At 39.6% G+C, this 19,040-nt stretch overlaps 2 protein-coding genes across 10 annotated transcripts in view; one reads left to right on the forward strand and one right to left on the reverse strand.

Moving 5' to 3' along the window:
- CAMKMT (calmodulin-lysine N-methyltransferase) overlaps positions 1 to 12,742 on the reverse strand; it is a 403,629-nt gene extending 390,887 nt beyond the window's left edge. The window contains exon 1 of one of the 3 annotated variants that reach the window (XM_021088302.1): positions 12,456 to 12,742. In XM_021088302.1, the coding sequence (XP_020943961.1) occupies positions 12,456 to 12,593 (138 nt within the window). In that variant the 5' untranslated portion in view covers positions 12,594 to 12,742. The remainder of the gene's footprint in view (positions 1 to 12,455) is intronic. The other 2 variants (XM_021088303.1, XM_021088301.1) reach the window with 2 other exon arrangements.
- The window catches only part of PREPL (prolyl endopeptidase-like), a 67,220-nt gene continuing 61,207 nt past the window's right edge, over positions 13,028 to 19,040 (forward strand). Inside the window, exons 1-3 of one of the 7 annotated variants that reach the window (XM_005655232.3) lie at positions 13,047 to 13,217; positions 13,888 to 13,953; positions 14,566 to 15,106. In XM_005655232.3, the coding sequence (XP_005655289.2) occupies positions 14,888 to 15,106 (219 nt within the window). In that variant the 5' untranslated portion in view covers positions 13,047 to 13,217; positions 13,888 to 13,953; positions 14,566 to 14,887. Of the gene's footprint in view, positions 13,218 to 13,887; positions 13,954 to 14,565; positions 15,107 to 19,040 lie in introns of all 7 variants that reach the window. The other 6 variants (XM_003125176.6, XM_005655235.3, XM_021088299.1 and 3 more) reach the window with 6 other exon arrangements.

Below are 19,040 nucleotides of genomic sequence, written 5' to 3' on the forward strand. Positions count from 1 at the left end.
GCTTCTGGAGTCTAGAGTTCTCACGACAGCTTCCTGATCATCAGAGAAATCACAGATAAAGTGAGGTGATCCTGGAGACAGCCTCAGTTCTTCATTTTGGTAGAGGGGTCATTTCTCTCGGCAGATCAACTCTGGATTATTCTGGGACTTTGTGTTGTTCTGGGACTCATTCTTTGCATGTTCTACCAGTCCCTCCAAATATTTTTACGAGCACTTAATTGCTTTTATTAAGCCCCTTTCTGCTTAAAATAGAGCAGTTTCTCTTATCTGAAAAGCAACCCTGACTCCAATGATGCCATAATTCTTATGGTAGAAGGGCAAACTGAGATCAAAACCAAGCAGGAAAACACATCAATATTAATAACATTAACTTTGAGGAAAAATACATTTAAAAATTTTATACTATATAGAAGGTCTTTTTTAACAGAGGATCCAAAAAGGTTGCCTCTCTTTAACTTGGTTGAAAGTCTCCTTTAAAATTAAAAGGATGAGTTGTTTCAAAAGTTCTTAACCAAAAATAGGATCTTATTATTATTTGTCAACTATTATCTTCAGGAAGAAAAACAAGCCACTCAACAGAACTTACTCTTAAGAAACAAAGTAAATAAATTTTAAAAATGTAGATACTGGAGTTCCCCTCGTGGCACGGTGGTTAATGAATCCGACTAGGAACCATGAGGTTGGGGGTTCAACTCCTGGCCTCCCTCAGTGGGTTAAGGATCTGGCATTGCCGTGAGCTGTGGTACAGGTCACAGACGCTGCTCAGATCCAGCATTGCTGTGGCTCTGGTGTAGGCTGGTAGCTACAGCTCCGATTAGACCCCTAGCTTGGGAACCTCCATATGCCATGGGTGCGGCCCTAGAAAAAGACAAAAAGACAAAAAATAAAATAAAATAAAATATAGCTACTATAAACTGTGTTAGATCTTGTTCAATTAATGTCTAAAAAGCAAATGCCTTTTTATATAATTCAATTACTCTGCTGTTAAGGTAACAGCATCATAAATCACTAAGGTAAAAAATTAAGTCAGTGCATGTATAATATTGGAAGGGGCATTTTATAGTTTAGTAAACCTGATGATCTACAATATGACAACAAAGTTATACTCAATGAAAGTAACACACTATATATTTAGAATAAACAGAAGGAAACATTATTTTATGTAATCCGTATACAGTAAAGGTAATTATAATAGAGATCAAGTCAAATCACTTTTGATGTTTCTTTTTAAAGATTTAGTTATTTTGGGAGTTCCCATTGTGGCTCAGTGGGTTAAGAACCCGACTAGTATCCATGACAGTGCAGGCTCCATCCCTGGCCTTGCTCAGTGGGTTAAGGATCTGGTGGCAGTGTAGGTTGCAGATGTGGCTTAGATCCGGTGCTGCTGTGGCTATGGCAAAGGCCGGCTACCATAGCTCCAATTCGACCCCTCGCCTGGGAACTTCTATATGTTGCAAGTGTACCCATTAAAAAAAAGAAAAAAAAAGTCAGTTATTTTAAGGCCATCAGAAATATTTGCAGCTTTGTGATTTGAAAGGATACTCAAATCTCCCACCAAGGTGTAATCTTTTCACCTACCACTTTTAGAATATCTCCCTCTAATCCCCTATGTATATAATTAAACAGTATTCAAATGGAATTATCAGGGTGAAGGAATAAGCGCAAAGTCAAAGCATCTTCTCATTCTGCTAAATCAATCAGCTATTTAATCAAATATCAATGTTCAATCAAATAAGTTCATGTCAAAATATTAAATATCTAAAGAAAAAAGAAGCATGAGTTCTAGGCATATAAGGTAAACAATGTATGAAACTGAACACAATGGAAGTCAAAGATGTATTTATTAACCCCAAACATTGGTTTATTCCAGAACTAACTAAACTGAACATGACTATGCAGAAATCCTAATAACCAATGTTCTACTAAAAGCAGTGTTACTCAGAAAACAAGCAAGGGCATTGTGGTAGGAGAACCTGATCCTCAACAGTTACATGAATGTGAGTTCATTTATAATTCTTTGGGATTAGTCTCTTAGCCTGTAAGACAAGAATAATAATGCTTATTTTGCTGCTTTTAATGCAGTACCTGACAAACAAGAGTTGGGGATTGAATGCAAGGGTTTTATGAAAATTAAGTAAGACAATATGTGCTATATGGAAGGTGATATATGGAAGCGGCTTGGAGTAAGTACTCTATAAATAATTAACGGATTTCTGGTTTAACAGGCAGACAGAACACACACACACAGTCTGAAAAATGAATACAGGAAAATCTCATTCAAAATGGAGTGGACAGCCTTGAGGGGGGAGGTCTCACTCACCGGGACCACTCGGGGCAGCTTAACTTTACCTACCAGCAGGAAGCGGGAAGACCTTCTCTTTGCCCGACAACAATCCACCACAATTTAGTCAATGAGAAAGTGCTACAAGCCCAAACTCACACATTTCCTTGAATGAACTTTCCTTCAGAATAGTCCTTCCCAACTTTCTCCTTTCTTCTATAAAAGATTGCTAATCTCCTTTGTTCTCTCCTTTTGCCTATGGTTTGCTCACCCAGAATTGTAATTCTTCTGCTGTTCTCAAATAAACTCAATTTTGCTACCTAAACCACTTACCTTTTGTTTTAAAAGTTACAACGGTCATCTTCAATCCCTCGCAACCCCTCCTAAAATACCAGCTAAGAAGTAGAAAGAACAAAACCCAAAAGAACAAAGAGATTAGGAGAGGAAATGATGAATGATAACTCATTCGGCATATTGGAGAAGCTGAAATCTAAGTGCAGCAGTGTGAAAGCCAAAAAACAAAAAAACAAAAAAAAAAACACAAGACAAAACAAAATCCTGCCATACGCTCAGGAAATACTCCGTTGCTGAAGGTACTTATGAAGGCTAGGATATAGCAGGAGGAGAGAGGAGGAAGGCTAAACACAGAAGTATTGACGGAAAATCTTTTAAAAGGGCAGCAAGGGCTTCCTGATGCCATCAGCAATGCCAGGCAACTACCCTCCTCCTCAGAGTGGCACTTTGAAAGGTCAGTTTCTAGAGATGGATCACAGAAGTTCTGGTCTTGAACATCAGGCACAGCTGGGAGTGGTGTAAGATGCTCTTCATTCTGATCGTTATCCTTTTCCTCACTTAAGCTTTTAGATCACAGGATGCTAGTCTTCTGTTGTGCCAGAGAGGAGACTGCATGATTCCTTTTGGGGATACTGGACAAAGAGAAGAGACTGAGATACTGACATCTGGGATCTCCAACAAAATAGTCAGTTCCTGCATTAATCACGCCATGGTGAACAGGACTTACAGATTCAAGGGTGCTTAAGTCTGGGGCCCAACAGAGACAATTTCCCTGTGAGAAGAATGAAGCAGGTGAGCACAAAACAGAAGTGGATAGGCAAAAATGAACCCTCAAGTTAGGACTTTCTCTGGAGATCTTCTAAAGAACTAAGAAGAATTGGCTCTAGGCAGGTCTCAAGATAGGAGATAAATAAAGGAGAATGAAACATTGTCAGAAGGGAAAGCATATAACATTCTATATTCTTCAACAAGGGTGAGGAGAGGGAAGGAAAACAAGGAGAAAAGGCTAACACTTCTTTCAAGGAAAAGGGCCCACCAACCAAGCTAAAATAGAAAAATCCCAATGAGATGTAAAGTAATCAGAAGTTATAACAATTTTAATAATACCTACTATTTGTTGTTAAGTCTATGATATGGCAGCTTCTGAGCTAATCATTTTACATATGCTAAATACTCAAAACAAGCCTCCAATAATGTATCATTGTACTCATTAATAAATGAGGAAGCAATTAAAGCTTAAAAAGTTAAAAGTTGCCCAAATTCCCACGACTTAACAGGAGACTTACTTATGCCACCTTAAATTCTTTTGTTACCCAAAGGATTTCAGGTGGCTTAGAAAATGTGCAATACAACAAGATGTCATTCATTAAAGATGAATGAGAAAGAAAAAGGGAAAAGCAAGGGCAGGGATATAAAACAAAGTCAAGAATCAAGGTGAAACGAAAGTACATTCTAGGGCTAGCTCAACACTAGATACAGGAGACCAATGGAGAGCACACAGTAAGCGGTTGACCTAAGACTAGAATCCACATGTGCCTGATTTCTACTGGGCCTGAACACTGCTTAGACAGATACTCTATAAGTTTGCAATAATGTCTAATGTAAGTTCAAATATTTTTTATTCAGTCATAAATAACTTGATAAAAAGTAATTACATGACAATAGGAAAGGTAAGGGGTTAGAAAGCATCCCAGGACTAAGTTCAGAGAAAAAAGGGTTATAAATCCTACAAAGTTTGGGGTCTGAGCTAGAACTGTGAAGTCAACAGAATACCTTGAGAGATCAGCTTCCTCAAATGGAACCCCCCCCCAAAAAAAACCCTAGAGGTGAAAGACCGATACAGAGTCTCTTTTCCCCAAGGTATTAAGAGGAACAAGAGGGTAATGAAAACCAGGTAAACAAAGTGAAAACATGAGGTTGTTCAAAAGTTCCAGGAAAAAAGGAATGGAAAAGAAATGTTCTCAACAACCACAAAAAGGTGATGGGTGTGTTAACTCAATGAAGATGGGCTGGGGAATCCTTTCACAATGTATATCAAATGATCACATTGTGCACTTTAAATATTTACAATTTTACTTGTCAATTATACTTCAATAAAGCTAAAAATTTAATAAAGTTTTTAATTTTAGAAAAAAATCATTAAAAAGCATCATTTTTAGAACTCAAAACTGTTTTTAAGATTAAAAATAAATCATAGATTTCTGGTCTTAAATAATAAAAAATGAGCCAAATACAAAAATATCCAGCATTATATTTAAAAAAGGGGGTTAAAGTATTTAACCTTTGGAAAAGAATTACCTTTACTCTTCGGAAGATTATTAATGAATACAGTGTAATAACTTTTACACCTCCATGAAAATGAAAAGGCAAATGCTTTCACACCTAGAGCCTTGTAAACATTTTACTTTCCTGACTACAGCCTTAAAATTTCATGTCTTTCAAAATAATTATTGGTGGAATATTTTGGTTTTAGACTGATTAACTACATGGTTTTTTTCTTCTTTTTTCTTTTTTAGGCCCTCACCCGAGGTATATGGAAGTTCCCAGGCTACGGGTCTAATTGGAGCTGCAGCTACCAGCCTAAGCCACAGCCAAAGCAACACCAGATCCCAGCCACATCTGCAACCTACACTGTGGCTCCCAGCAATGCCAGATCCCAGCCACATCTACAACCTACACTGCAGCTCCCAGAAATGCCAGATCCTTTAACTGATGGAGGCCAGGCGGATACTAGTCGGGTTCTTAATCTGCTGAGCCACAACAGGTACTCCCCTAACTAAATACTTTTAAATTCAAGAAAACATTCATGTTCAAATTTTTAACCTAAAGCTCAACCCTAAATATTTTTAAGGAATCCAATGAAACCAATTAATCGTAATAAATCAGACACAAAAAAGAAAGTCTCCAGTCACTGACATACATATTAACAAAGTTTGAACAGCAAGGGTTAGGGGTGAGCATTACATGTAGCCCTTGAAGGTTAAAGTATGTTTCACAGAACAGGCAAACATCTATGTCATCTGTGACTGCAGCAGTATAAAGTTCTATAATCACTTGAAATGTGGGTTTAACTGCAACAATGTGAAAAGACCCTTATAAATACAACAAAGAATTCTCTATGTTAAAAAAAAAAAGAGGAATGAAAGAGCACTAAGGACCCTTCTCAGCCTGATGCAGAAAGTGATCCAAGTGATGCCAATAAAAACCAACGAAGAGTCGGTCCCTCAACTCCTTATTTACGCAAGGATTTAATCCACAATCAATGCAAGATCTCCAAGCACACCATACCACTGCGAAGGGACAGGGTCTGTTAATGCCTGCCATTTTCTACAATAGAATCAGAGCACTAGATACAGTGAATCTCCTGTGCACTGAGAGTCGTGCACTGATTCCTGGATTAACACACTCTCCATTCCCTCTATTAAATATTCAGACAGGGCCATGTGAACTTAAGGTAGTGTCCAGTGAACTATTCTTTTTTCTTTTTTGCTTTTTAGGGCTGTCCCAGCAACATATAGAGGTTCCCAGGCTAGGGGTCGAATCGGAGCCCTAACTGCTGGCCTACACCACAGCCACAGCAATGCCATATCTGAGCCGCATCTGTGACCTACACCACAGCTCATGGCAATGCCAGATCGCTGACCCACTGAGCAAGGCTAGGGATCGAACCTGCGTCCTCATGGATGCTAGTCAGATTCTTTTCTGCTTAGCCACAACGGGAACTCCCAATGCACTATTCTTGCCCTTCCCTGTTGAGTTGCTTGCCATGTTAACTGTCCTTCTTCAAAAGCTTTTTATACCAGTTGTTCTTATTATCATTAATTGAATATTACAAAACTAATGAAATAGAAATTATTGGTAGTAGTAATCATCATTTCATTCTATTTTTATGTTGTTTCCATAAAAACTAAGTTGAATGTTTTAGGAAGATAAAGGTGGAGTTCCTGCTGAGACGCAGTCAGATAGGAATTCAACCGCGGCAGCTCGATGAGTTGGAGAGGTGCAGGTTCTATCCCCAGCCTGGTGCAGTGGGTTAAAAGATCCAGCATTGCTGCACCTGCAGCTCAATTTCAATCCTTGGACCAGGAACTTCCATATGCTACATGTGTAGCCACTAAAAAAAGGTAACTAAGTTTGCCTGATAAAGCTAAATTGCTAAAATATTTACTATCAGAATTCCCTTGCGGCTCAGTGGGTTAAGGATCCAGCATTTCACTTCTGTGGCTCAGGTTTGATCCCTGCCCTGAGAACTTCCACATACCACAAGTGCAGTTAAAGAAAAAAAAAAAAAAAATTACTGGAGTTCTCATTGTGGCTCAGCTAACAAATCCCACTAATATCCATGAGGACACAGGTTCGATCCCTAGCCTCCCTCAGTGGGTCAAGGATCCACCACTGCCATGAACTGTGGTGTAGGTCACAGACGAGCCTCAGATCCTGCATTGCTGTGGCTGTGGTACAGATGGGCAGCTGCAGCTCTGATTCGAGCCCTAGCCTGGGAACCTCCATATGCTGCAGGTTCTGCCTTAAAAAGAAAGAAAGAAAAAAAAAAAATACCATCAATTTAGGTGTGGGAAGCCAACTGTAAAAATCTACAGAGAACTAATTCTAAATATCTAGAAGGATTTGACACTCAGATTGTAGCTTCATTTTAAAATATGTATCATTTTTATGATTCACTTCTATAATTTACATATTATAATTCACCTATAATTAACCGACCCAGGTAATGGGCCTTCTATTGTTTAGCATCTTGTTCTGGGAAGGATTTTGGTCACTCATGTGGAATTGTTTGTCTGGTAGTCCCATGACTGTACTTCATCAAATCCAATACACCACTGATTAAAAAATTCAACAATTTTTTCTTCCTTCTGATATTACATAGAATAGACTGCCAATTGACCGGTGAGCCATCAACTGAAAGACATACCCCAATTTCAAATATGTTAGCATTAAAACTATGCATCTTGGAAGAGATGGAAAATGGCATGAAAATAACCATGTTCACTGTAAAAGAAGTTTAAATACAGAAGAGTAAAAAACAACCTCAAAATTCTCCCATTCAGGAAAAGCACACTGTTAAACATCCATCTGCACACATATATACAGCTATGAATAATTCTTAAAGGGCTTATTCTACACATATTGTTTATAACTTGTTTTAGATTGCTTTCTTTGATATTGTGAAAAATCAGTATTTTTATAAAGGTATTGTGATGAACTCACTTGCATCCACATTTTTGCATATTTATTCAGTATGTAAGCAATTTTTTATGATTTTTATTTTTTCCATTATAGTTGATTTACAGTGTTCTATCAATTTCTACTGTACAGCAAAGTGACCCAGTCACATATATACATATATTTTTTTTCTCATATTATCCTCCATCACGTTCCATCACAACTGTCTAGATAGATATAATTCCCAGTGCTATACAGTAGGATATCGTTGCTTATCCACTCCAAATGCAACAGTTTGCATCTATTAACCCCAAACTGCCAGTCCATCCCACACCCTCCCCCTCCCCCTTGGCAACCACAAGCCTGTTCTCCAAGTCCATGAGTTTCCTTTCTGTGGAAAGGTTCATCTGTTCCATATATGAGATCCCAGATATAAGTGATATCACATGCTATTTGTCTTTCTCTTTCTGACTTACTTCACTTAGTATGAGAATCTCTAATTGCATCCATGTTGCTGCAAACGGCATTTTGTTCTTTTTTATGGCTGAGCAGTATTCCATTGTGTGTGTGTGTGTGTTTGTGTGTACCATATCTTCTTAATCAATTCATCTATTGATGTACATTTAGGTTGTTTCCATGTCTTGGCTACTGTGAATAGCGCTGCAATGAACATACAGGTGTACGTGTCTTTTTTTTTTTTTGTCTTTTTGCTATTTCTTGGGCCGCTCCTGCGTCATACAGAGATTCACAGGCTAGGGGTCCAATTGGAGCTGTAGCCACCAGCCTACGCCAGAGCCACAGCAACATGGGATCCAAGCCACGTCTGCAACCTACACCACAATTCATGGCAACGCCGGATCATTAACCCACTGAGCAAGGGCAGGGACCGAACCCGCAACCTCATGGTTCCTAGTCGGATTCGTTAACCACTACGCCACGACGGGAACTCCGTATGTGTCTTTTTTAAGGAAAGTTCTGTCTGGATATATGCCCAAGAGTGGGATTGCTGGGTCATATGGTAGTTCTATACTTAGTTTTCTGAGGTACCTCCATACTGTTTTCTATAGTGATCGTACCAATTTACATTCCCAGCAACAGCGTAGGAAGGTTCCCTTTTCTCTACACTCTCTCCAGCATTTGTTATTTGTTGACTTGTTAATGATGGCCATTCTGACCAGTGTGAGGTAGTAGTTTAGATTTGCATTTCTCTAATAAACAGTGATGTAGAGCATTTTTTCATGTACTTGTTGGCCATCTTGTAAGCTCTTTTTAACTGTTAAAAATAAATCAAAATATTTGTTAGGAAAACATAATAGGATTATAAAATAGAAAATGAGTTGATTTCTAACCCTGAAAAATAATTTCACTTTAAAACAATAGCATCCTACCATAATTTAAATTGTGCTGTAAACTATTCCATTAATCAGGTTCTTCAGGCAAGTATTCAGACCTCTAAGCACCATTATACATTCTGAAGGTGGTTGTGAGATGTGTGTAAGTGTGTAATGGTCATTGCTACCTTTTCATCTGTTCTACATTCCTTCCTCTTCAGGAATAACTTGTTGCTTTCCCTGCCACGGGATGCACCATTCTCCTAGACACAGCACTTGGTTCAAACTTGGACTATGAGAGTTGTTTGGAGGAAATGATTCGGGTGGTGGTTGGAAAAGGATTATTTCTTCCAGATCACTAGCTGGCTGGATGATGAAGCTGACAATAGCTATCTTTGCCAGCAAATAATGAGACCTAACAAAGGGGAAAACAGAACAATATCCACAGCTCCTACTGATACTGATCCATGGACTTCCAGACCTCATCTGATTTAAGTGAGCACTAGACTCAAAAGTCAGCAATTTATCATGTGATAACTCAACTAGGTTTTCTCTCAAAAATGTTAATTGTTAAACATAGAAAATACGGAACATTTGTGGTGAAGGGTCTTGAGATAGCATTGGCGCCCTAATGGAAAGACAGAATTGTGAGGGAGAAAACAAGGAGACATAAGCAAATGTCACGAAGATGCCCAAAAGAGAGAGAAAGAGTGTTGCATATCTCTAACTCAATTTAGATTCCTCACAGTCTTCCAGTTCTGGATTCTTACAAGATGCAAGTGGACTGTTCATTTGAAACTACTAAGAGCCTGAAATGTTTAAAATAGATGGGAGTTCCTCTGTGGGTCAACAAGTTAAGGATCCAGCATTGTCACTGCAGCAACCATGAGCACAGCATGTGTGTGTGTATGTGTGTATGGCAGATTCAATTATTAAAGGAAAATATTCACTCTGCCCCTCCTCCCCCCCAGGAAAAAGTCTACTTCTCTCTCCCCTAACTTTAGGCTTGGCCAAGTATCTTACTTCGGCCAACAGGACATTAGTAGGGGCTTAAAATGTGTTTCAGTGGTTGGGTTTACTCTCTTATACTTCCGTCATCATCATAAGAACATATCAGCCAAGTTCTGAACATATCATCAGAACATATCAATCCCAGGATTAGAGGCATGTGCAGTGTAGAGCCACTCAGCTGATCAAAGCCTATGTCAGTCAACTCCCAGGCTGCTCACCAATAGAATAAATGCTCACTATTGTATGCATGACATTTTGATGGTATAGTTGTTTGTTACTAAGCAATAGCTAACTGATAAAATACAGTGAGAACAAGGTGCTATAGGCCACATAAAGACTGTCTTTACTCTCAGGCTTTCCACAACAGCATCTACTAAAAATCAACTAGCTATACATTGTGCAGAAGATGGAGATTAATAAAATATAATTTTTTCCCAGGAATAACTTCTATTGTCATGAGAAAGATGGGCTCTGATCAAATGATCTTAAAATAATGTGATATGGGAGTTCCTGCTGTAGCTCAGCAGTAACAAACCTGACTAGTATCCATGAGGATTCGGGTTTAATCCCTGGCCTCGCTCAATGGGTTAAGGGTCTGGCGTTGCCATAAGCTGTGGTATAGGTTGCAGATGCAGCTCAGATCCTGCATTGCTGTAGCTATGACATAGGCCAGCAGCTGTAGCTGCAGCTCAGATCCTGCATTGCTGTGGCTGTGCCATAGGCCAGCAGCTGTAGCTCTAGCCTGGGAACTTCCATATACCATGGGTGCCGCCCTAAAAAGACCAAATATATATATATACATATATATATACACACACACTATATGGGGTTCACCCACAGAGTGAGCTACAGATCCCCAAGAATCAATGAAGTCATCCCAATAAGTTCCGATTGATCATTTTAAAGTGCTCATTCACTATTTTTATAATTTAACTTTGACTGGTGTTTACTTCACTATAGACAGTTCCTATGTAATGATCTATGAGGACACACATTTTATTATCCTATGATACTATCTGTAACATTAATAGCAAAGCCAGATCATTAAGACTCTGCAGAGACTTTCAAAGCATCAGCAAGGAAATGATCTTTGCATTGTGTCATGACAACACTGGAAGGCCACTGTATGAAAAGGTGACTGGAGACAACTGCAAATAAAGTAACTCCCAAAATACTAAATGCAGGGTCTCAAGTAAAGTGGCAATAGCTGGGAAACTTATGGAAACACAAGTCAGAAATAGAAAGTGGTTTTGTTTTTGTTTTTTGTCTTTTTGCCTTTTCTAGGGCCCCTACAGCCACATATGGAGGTTCCCAGGCTGGGGGTCGAAATCAGAGCCATAGCCACTGGCCTACGCCAGAGCCACAGCAACGCGGAATCCGAGTCGCGTCTGCAACCTACACCACAGCTCACAGCAATGCTGGATCCTTAACCCACTGAGCAAGGCAGGGATCGAACCCACAACCTCATGGTTCCTAGTCGGATTCGTTAACCACTGCGCCACGACGGGAACTCCAGAAAGTGTTCTATTAAATAAAGTTTTTAGCAGGAGACCCAGGCAGAAGCATAACACTGGGATAAACAGATTTCACTTCAAGCAGTTTGAACAGGGCGTCAGTGACGTCATATTAGAAAATTTTCAAACCTGTACACGGCTGAAGTTACCGGTAACAGAGGCAACTCTGAAGTGCTAGATGATAACCGTCATCAAACAAATCAACACACTCGAACTACTCCACCTTAGCGAGAATCTCGCTGATCATTTCAAACTACGCGTAACTTGATGGAGGAAAAAAAAAAAAAAAAAAAAAAAAAAGGAGGGGGGCGGGCAGTTCTTCCAACTCCCTTCACTCTCCGCTCCACGGAAGGAACCGAAGCAACACGTGCAATATCACAGTCCCAACACAGTCAGCCACGCTGATCACCAAGAGGGGCGATTCTGGGCTAGAATCAGGCTGGGAGTTAAGAAGCAAGGAGAAGAAACCTGGAGAAGAAAGTTAAAACAGAAGCAGGAAAGGAGAGCAGTGTGGGATCGAGAACTGCGGTCCTATCAATCCTACTGGCGAACAAGGAGAAACATCCCTCGGATGCAGACTAAGATCTAGAAATGGATCTTCTACTTCGATATGAGTTTTCCAGGACTCAGTCCTGACTGGACCCTCCCCGCCCAAAGCCACCTGATGCCTCCCTTTGGAAGGGACGCCTAGGTGAACCAAAGGGACGCTTTTCAGGTGGTTCCAGGAAAAATTGTTAGGGAACTCCCGGAGCTGCTAAGTAGAGAGTAGCTGCGGGTCGCTTGCAGGGTATCTGCGAGGGGAGTGGCCAGAGGCAAAGGTGAATCTTGAGGGCTGTCTCTTACCTGCCGCAGGAGCTTCCACCGGGCTGCAGCCAAAGGTGCCGCGACTACGGGTCCCCGAGCGGCGCTACCCCTTGCCGGATTCTCGTTCTTGGCGCTCTCAACCTGGCCGGCCTCGGCGTCTGTGACTCGAGGCTCCATCCCGCTGGAGCCGCCTTTATCCGAGAAGCCGCAGCCACAGCTCTCCCCTGCCAGGACCTCGCTACTTTTTCTCTATCAGGACCTGTGACGCTAGGCCTCCCTCCCACTGCCCAAGCAAGAGCGCCCTCCCCAAATCCTGCATTTCCGGCAGTCACGTCTCCTTAGCAACCAGGGCAGCGCGGCTCGCGTCACTGCACCATTTTGCTGGTAGCCATCTTTAGTGAGGGCAGACTGGAGCGTGAGGGACCTGTGACAGACTTGATAGGACACTACCCCTCTTTGTTATCCTCTCCCCTGTTTCATCTAGAGGTCTGAGGACTATCAAAGAACCAAAAGGCTTATATCTTTGAGGGCTTAAGAACCCAGGAGGAGAAAAATTCATCATTGACCACAGTAAAGATGGCGGAACCTGCTCAGCGCTCGTGCTAGATGGGACTTACGTAGACGGCGTGCTGCAAACCAGCTCCCGGCGCCTCTGGGTAGGTTGTTCCGCTAGCTGCAGAACGCAGATTTCGGCTGGACACGACGGTGCTTGGAGCTGTGCTGCTTTTCTGAGAGCTTCGGGTTCTCCGACCTGGCTTTCACTCGTTTCTGTGTCTAGAGCAAGACCGACTTTAAATTTGCGTACGTATTGGGAGGGAGGTGTAGGCTGAGGGTCTTTTCCCTTCATCCCTTCTGCCCCCCACCAGCCTTTCCAAGGCTCTTGGTCCTAGCTTTTTGATTGATGTCCCTTCACTGCGTGGCATGTGGTACCACTCCCTTTCGCACTCAGAACCCCTCATCTCTCACCTCATTTCATTTCTGGGGTGGAGAGTTGCATAGGGAAAACAAATAGGTTCTCCCAGGAACACCCATTCATCTACCCCACCCCCATCCCTAACCCTGCAGGTGAAAGATGGGTGGATTGATGCTGCGGCACGGATGTAGTGATTTAGGGCCTATTTTATTTTATTTGCTTATTTTTGTTAGTGTTGTTCCTGTTCCCCTATTGTAACTCTCCCTTCTGAGTCTCTTAATTTGCTGCGACATAGAAAAAGATTAAGAGGACCAGGGGCGTCTTAAAGGATCCGAGCTGTGCTAAAACTGACGCAGTATTGTACCTCTGATACCGAGGGTCATTTTGTGGAAGAATTCCATGATGACATTCAACAGTGTGCAACGTACATAGGTTTTTTTTTTTTCCAATCCTAAAAATAGTAGCCAAAAATAAAATAAAAATAGTTTATCGAGTGGTAGCTACGTGCCAGGTATTGTATTAAGATCTTAACTTTAAATTGTCTCATTTTATCCTTAGAACAAGTACTCCGTAGAGTAAATGGGTCATTATCTGATTTGCAGATGAAGAAACTAGGCACAGGTGGTAAGTGTAGAAGTGAAGCCCTGAACCCAGGTTTCTCTGACTTAAGTACTCACTAGCCTTACTTTGTTAGGTTAATAAGAACCAGCTTCCTAGAAGAAAACAGAGATGGTGGCAAATTTCATTTGTGAATCCTGAAGTTGTTGTTGTTGTTGTTTAATTAAAGAATTAAACACCTTTTTAATATTAAAATTGTTATGACCAGATAGACTTACTACTTACAGCCCAGGTAACTTGAAGCAGTTACTTAAACCTCCTTGAGCCACAGTTTGCTCACCTGTAAAATCAACACTGTTATAGCTATTCTGTTAGGGTTCTATGACGTTTAAATTGGACAAAGTATATAAACACATCTGGCACGTAGCAAATACTCAGTAAATACTAACACCTTCTCCTCTACCTTTTTAAGTAATTATGCTTTTCTGGTTTATTCTCCATATACATACCAAAGATAAGTTCTGAGTTATGTAAAATCAAAGCTAATTTGCCTTTTAAAACCCTCAGAATTACTGAGATGCCTCTATTAAGTCTGTGTACTTGTTTGCAAGTTTTTATTTTGTTTTTTTTGTTTTGTTTTCTGCCTTTTTTTTTTTTTTTTTTTTTTTTTTTTTTTAGTTTGTCCATGTGTGTACCAGAATCAGTGCTGCATAGTTTGAGCCTGATAGGATCGACTTTACAAATAAGACCTCTAAGTCACATCTGCCAAGAAGTATGATTGGAATGAAACTTTAACTTACATGAGTTTTCAGATATTTTTAACCAGAGTTATCAGCTGTCTGTAGTTATTCCTAACCTGAGGGGTTCATGACCCCAGTGGCAGAGGAAAAGAACTACAGATCTTAGATACTCTGAGAACCCACTACTGGGTAAGCATTCCTAGGAAATCATTCATGTGCTGGCAGTCCCAAAGGGAGCATAAACCAAGGACTTTGATATCATGCGGCAGAAGAGCAAATTATTTTTCCAAGCTTTGAAATATAGTATTCCTCACCTTGGGAAATGCATGCAGAAACAGCACTTGAATCACTGTAACTTCGCTGATCATTATTACAATAAAATAAAATTGAAAAAATATCACCTAACCAAGTGTCTGCAGAATAAACCCAGGATATCAGAGTTAGCAAGAAACATCCCAAGTCGGAGCTTCTCATGTAAGGTATGGACTGTTTAAGTTATCCTATTTGTCAGCCATTAAGATTAATTTTAGTTTAAAAATAATGAATCGGATATCAGTTACTAATTTTCTCAGTAGTTCTTGTTTGATTTTTTAAGTGTTAGGCTCAATTGCCTGTAATCATATGTAAGTATAAAAGAATATATGTAATACGTGTTTATAGAGCTCTAAGGTAACAAATATAAATAGATTTATCGAAAATGATTCACCTTAGGAATTCTTTTATTTTTCCTTCTTTTTAGGGCCACTCCCTTGGCACATGGAAGTTTCCAGGCTAGGGGTTGAATTGGACCTGTAGCTGCCGGCCTACACCACAGCCCCAGCAATGCTGGATCCTTAACCCACTGAGTGAGGCCAGGGATCAAACCCCAGCCCTCCTGGATGCTAGTCTGATTTTGTCACGGCTGAGCCATGATGGGAACTCTAGGAATTCTTTATTGTGCCTAGCAGTGCAATTCAAAGTATAATTCACCATTCTAAAATTCCTAGACTATCATAATAGCTCTTAGTAAAATCTAATAATATGCTGATTGTTTTATGAATCCCAAATTAGTAAACTTCAGTAAAGACCATGTAATTGTGATACTTCTCTTTAAAAAAAAAGATTTGCATTTTTGACCACTTGTGTCCTTTAGGAAGATGCTTTCAGACCATTGTACACTGGCCATATCCCAGGCTGTGAGCATGACCTCAACCTTGAGGACCTAGTGCCCTTATATGTAGAATGACCATGTATTCTAGGTTGCCTCAGACAGTCTCAGTTCACACCTGTTGTCCCTGTGTAATGTGTAATTATTAATAGTGTCCTATTTCCTCTCAGAAGTGTCTTGATTAGGATGGTAAATTACATGCTCATCCTAATTATTTGGGATTAAATTGTTTATGATGCTGCCTCTTTGATGCACCTCCTCTACCCTTATATTTGCTATGTTTCTTACATTCCTTAAATTGGATGTGGGAGTGATAGTCTTGCAATATTTTAGCATATGTTTTTATTATAATATTTTAATTTGTGGTTTTAATTGTTCCACACAATATTTTTACTTCATTTTGACTTTATTTTTATTATCGTATAATAATAATATATATAACAAAATTTGACATTTTAACTTTTTCGAAGATTAGTTTTTTATGAATGTATGGTTGATTTACACTGTGCCAATTTCTGCTGATTTTTAACCATTTTTAAATGTGTAATTCAGTGGCATTAATTACATTCACAGTATTGTACAGCTGTCACCACTATTTTCCCTGTCATCACCTGACCAAAAAAAAAAAAAAAAACACCCATCCATTAAGCAAGAACTTCCCACTCCTGCCTTTCCAGAGCTCTTGGAAACCTTTAATCTACTTTCTATCTATGAATATGAATTCATTGTCTCTCTGAATTTGCCTATTCTAGATAATTCATATAGGTTGAATTATATGATATTTATCCTTTTGGGTCTGCCTTATTTCCCTTAGCATAGTGATTTCAAGATTCATCCATATTGTAGCATATATTGGAAATTTGGAGACTTTTCCTTGCTGAATACTATTCCATTGTGTGTATATACTGCATTTTATTTCTCTAGTCATCTGTTGATAGACACTTGAGCAGCTGCTTGTGTTTCTAAAAATGATTTTTTTCAATCATATTTTTCTCAATTCTTTTTTTTTTATTATTATTTAAATGTTTCTCTTTCCTTAGCTCATACATATTTGTTGTGGGAGCTTGGGGGCAGCTGGTGGTTTGATTTTAATTTTTTGTCTGTTAGTCCTAGACTTTTACTCTTTACATTTTAGTCTTTCAAATTATTTTTCTTGTTTTAGCATCTTAGCTTCGTCTAGCACTTTCTTTTCTCAGACATTTTTTTATGTCTCCATTTTATTTCCTTTTTGCCTTTTGTGTATGTGTGTATTTGCACACATGTCCTACTTTAGAAAGAAAAAATTTTTAAATTTACATTCAGATACGTTTTAGACCTTTAGATCTTTTTACTTTGCATTGTGTTTAGAACATTTTTTCATCTTATACTTTCATCTTAAGTCTTAGTTTATAAATAGTAGGCAGGAATTAGCATCAAGTGACAGCTGTGAGATTAGCTCACATCCTGTGCAGGAGGTTGACTATTTTTTCCTTCCATTTGTCCCTACTCTTCAGTTCCCTTTCAAAGATTCTTATCACCTAGAAACTTTAACTTGATTCTGTCACTCCTAGAAATGGAGCTCTTTTAATAACTCTCACTTGATAAAGTGGTCCTGCTTTCACATGTCATGTATCAGCCATTCCTTCTGTGAGAAATGATAGGATCTAAAAACTGGTCTATGTCCTTTGCGTTCACTGGGACCTGACGAAATGGTGAAGAGACCTGTAGACAGGAATGCACATTTAAGTAAGCATCCCCTCAGTTCAACTTTGTCTACTCTTACGGGAACAATAAAGTAGAAAAACGCAATGCCTTTAGACAAATTGAAATGTACTTGCTTAAAAACCTATTTAGATAACCAAGAGTAAGAGGGGACAGCCTGTGAAATAGAAATGCCAGAAAGCAAGAGATCTAGCCATAACTGGTGTGTCTGTGAATCATTCAGGACTCTAATCTTTTTGACTGGAGAGGATGAGGGGAGGTTTTTAACCTAGTGTTCTCTAAAGGTCCTCCGAGTGCTAACATTTCATTATTTTCTCTTTCTTCCTTGTTACCTTACCAACAAATTATCTATATGTTTGGGACTCTCTAGTACCAACTTCTGCAACCTGGCTGTGTATCAGAGCTTTTTAGAAACACAGATTCCTGGTCTCACCCCACATCTTCTGGATCAGAATCTCTAATGGCTGAGGCTTAGGGATCTGTTTTTTGTTTTGTTTGAAGTTCCTCAGCTGATTCAGAAATTTCCCATCCTGCCAGTGACAGTGGTCCTTCATTTAGGGACTAGACACAGTTGATGATCAAATGTTGATCTAAACCTCATGGAATTCATTCAGCTCTGAAGTTCTTGCTGGGAGATACCTTGACTTTCCATTTTACATTAGTCAGATGACAAGATGAACTTATTCCATTACACTCATGCACCAGCTGGTAATATTCAAAGACTACCATCAAACCAGCTGCCATATCTCTCTATCTTCCATATCATCCTGTTTTGCTCTGCCTACCAAAATAATTCCTGAACTCTTTGATCATGATAATTTGAATGAGATACAAAAAATAGACCAGAAAAGGAAGAAAAGGTTAAACATTTGTCCTTTGACTCTTTCTCAATATATCTTAGCAGTTCTTATAGTAGTCTAAGATAGCTAGGTTGGCAGATATCTCTTTCACTGGCAGTAATGAGCTCTGATTCATAGGAATCACTGGTTCTGACAGGTTCAAAACATTGTCAAGAAAGAAGGAAAACTCAAGCCAGAAAGAAAAAATTGTAGTCCCCATTTTTTTTTTTATAATGGTTCATGGAGTGGGACTGCATTATAGGTACCACTTCATTACTGTTTTTTTACTCCACATTCCATTTACCCTTTCACCTGCTGGAGTATGGCTCCACCCCAGATTAAAACCTCTGTCAGTGTCACCAAAGGTGTAACCTATTTCACCCAGGAGGCACTTCCCCTTCCTCCTCTTAGAGGCTCTCTCAGCAGATTGGGCATGCTTGACCATCCCCTCCTTGAAACACTCTTCTCTTCTTTGGCCTCTAGACTCCAAGTTTTCCTGGTTTTCCTCCTGCCTTACAAACTAATCCTTCTCAGTCTCCTTTTCTAACTTTTCTTCCACGTGACTTCTACATTTCGGATTTTCTCAAGACTTAGTCCTGCTGCTTTTTGCTGTTTAATTTCTTCCTAAGTAATTGAATTCATTTCCATAGACTTATTGCTATAGCAGTATTATCTTCATCCCAGACTCCACTCTGAGCTGCACAGAATAATCTCCAGTTAGACATC

This window comes from Sus scrofa, chromosome 3, assembly GCF_000003025.6.
Source record: "Sus scrofa isolate TJ Tabasco breed Duroc chromosome 3, Sscrofa11.1, whole genome shotgun sequence".
NCBI lineage: Eukaryota > Metazoa > Chordata > Mammalia > Artiodactyla > Suidae > Sus > Sus scrofa.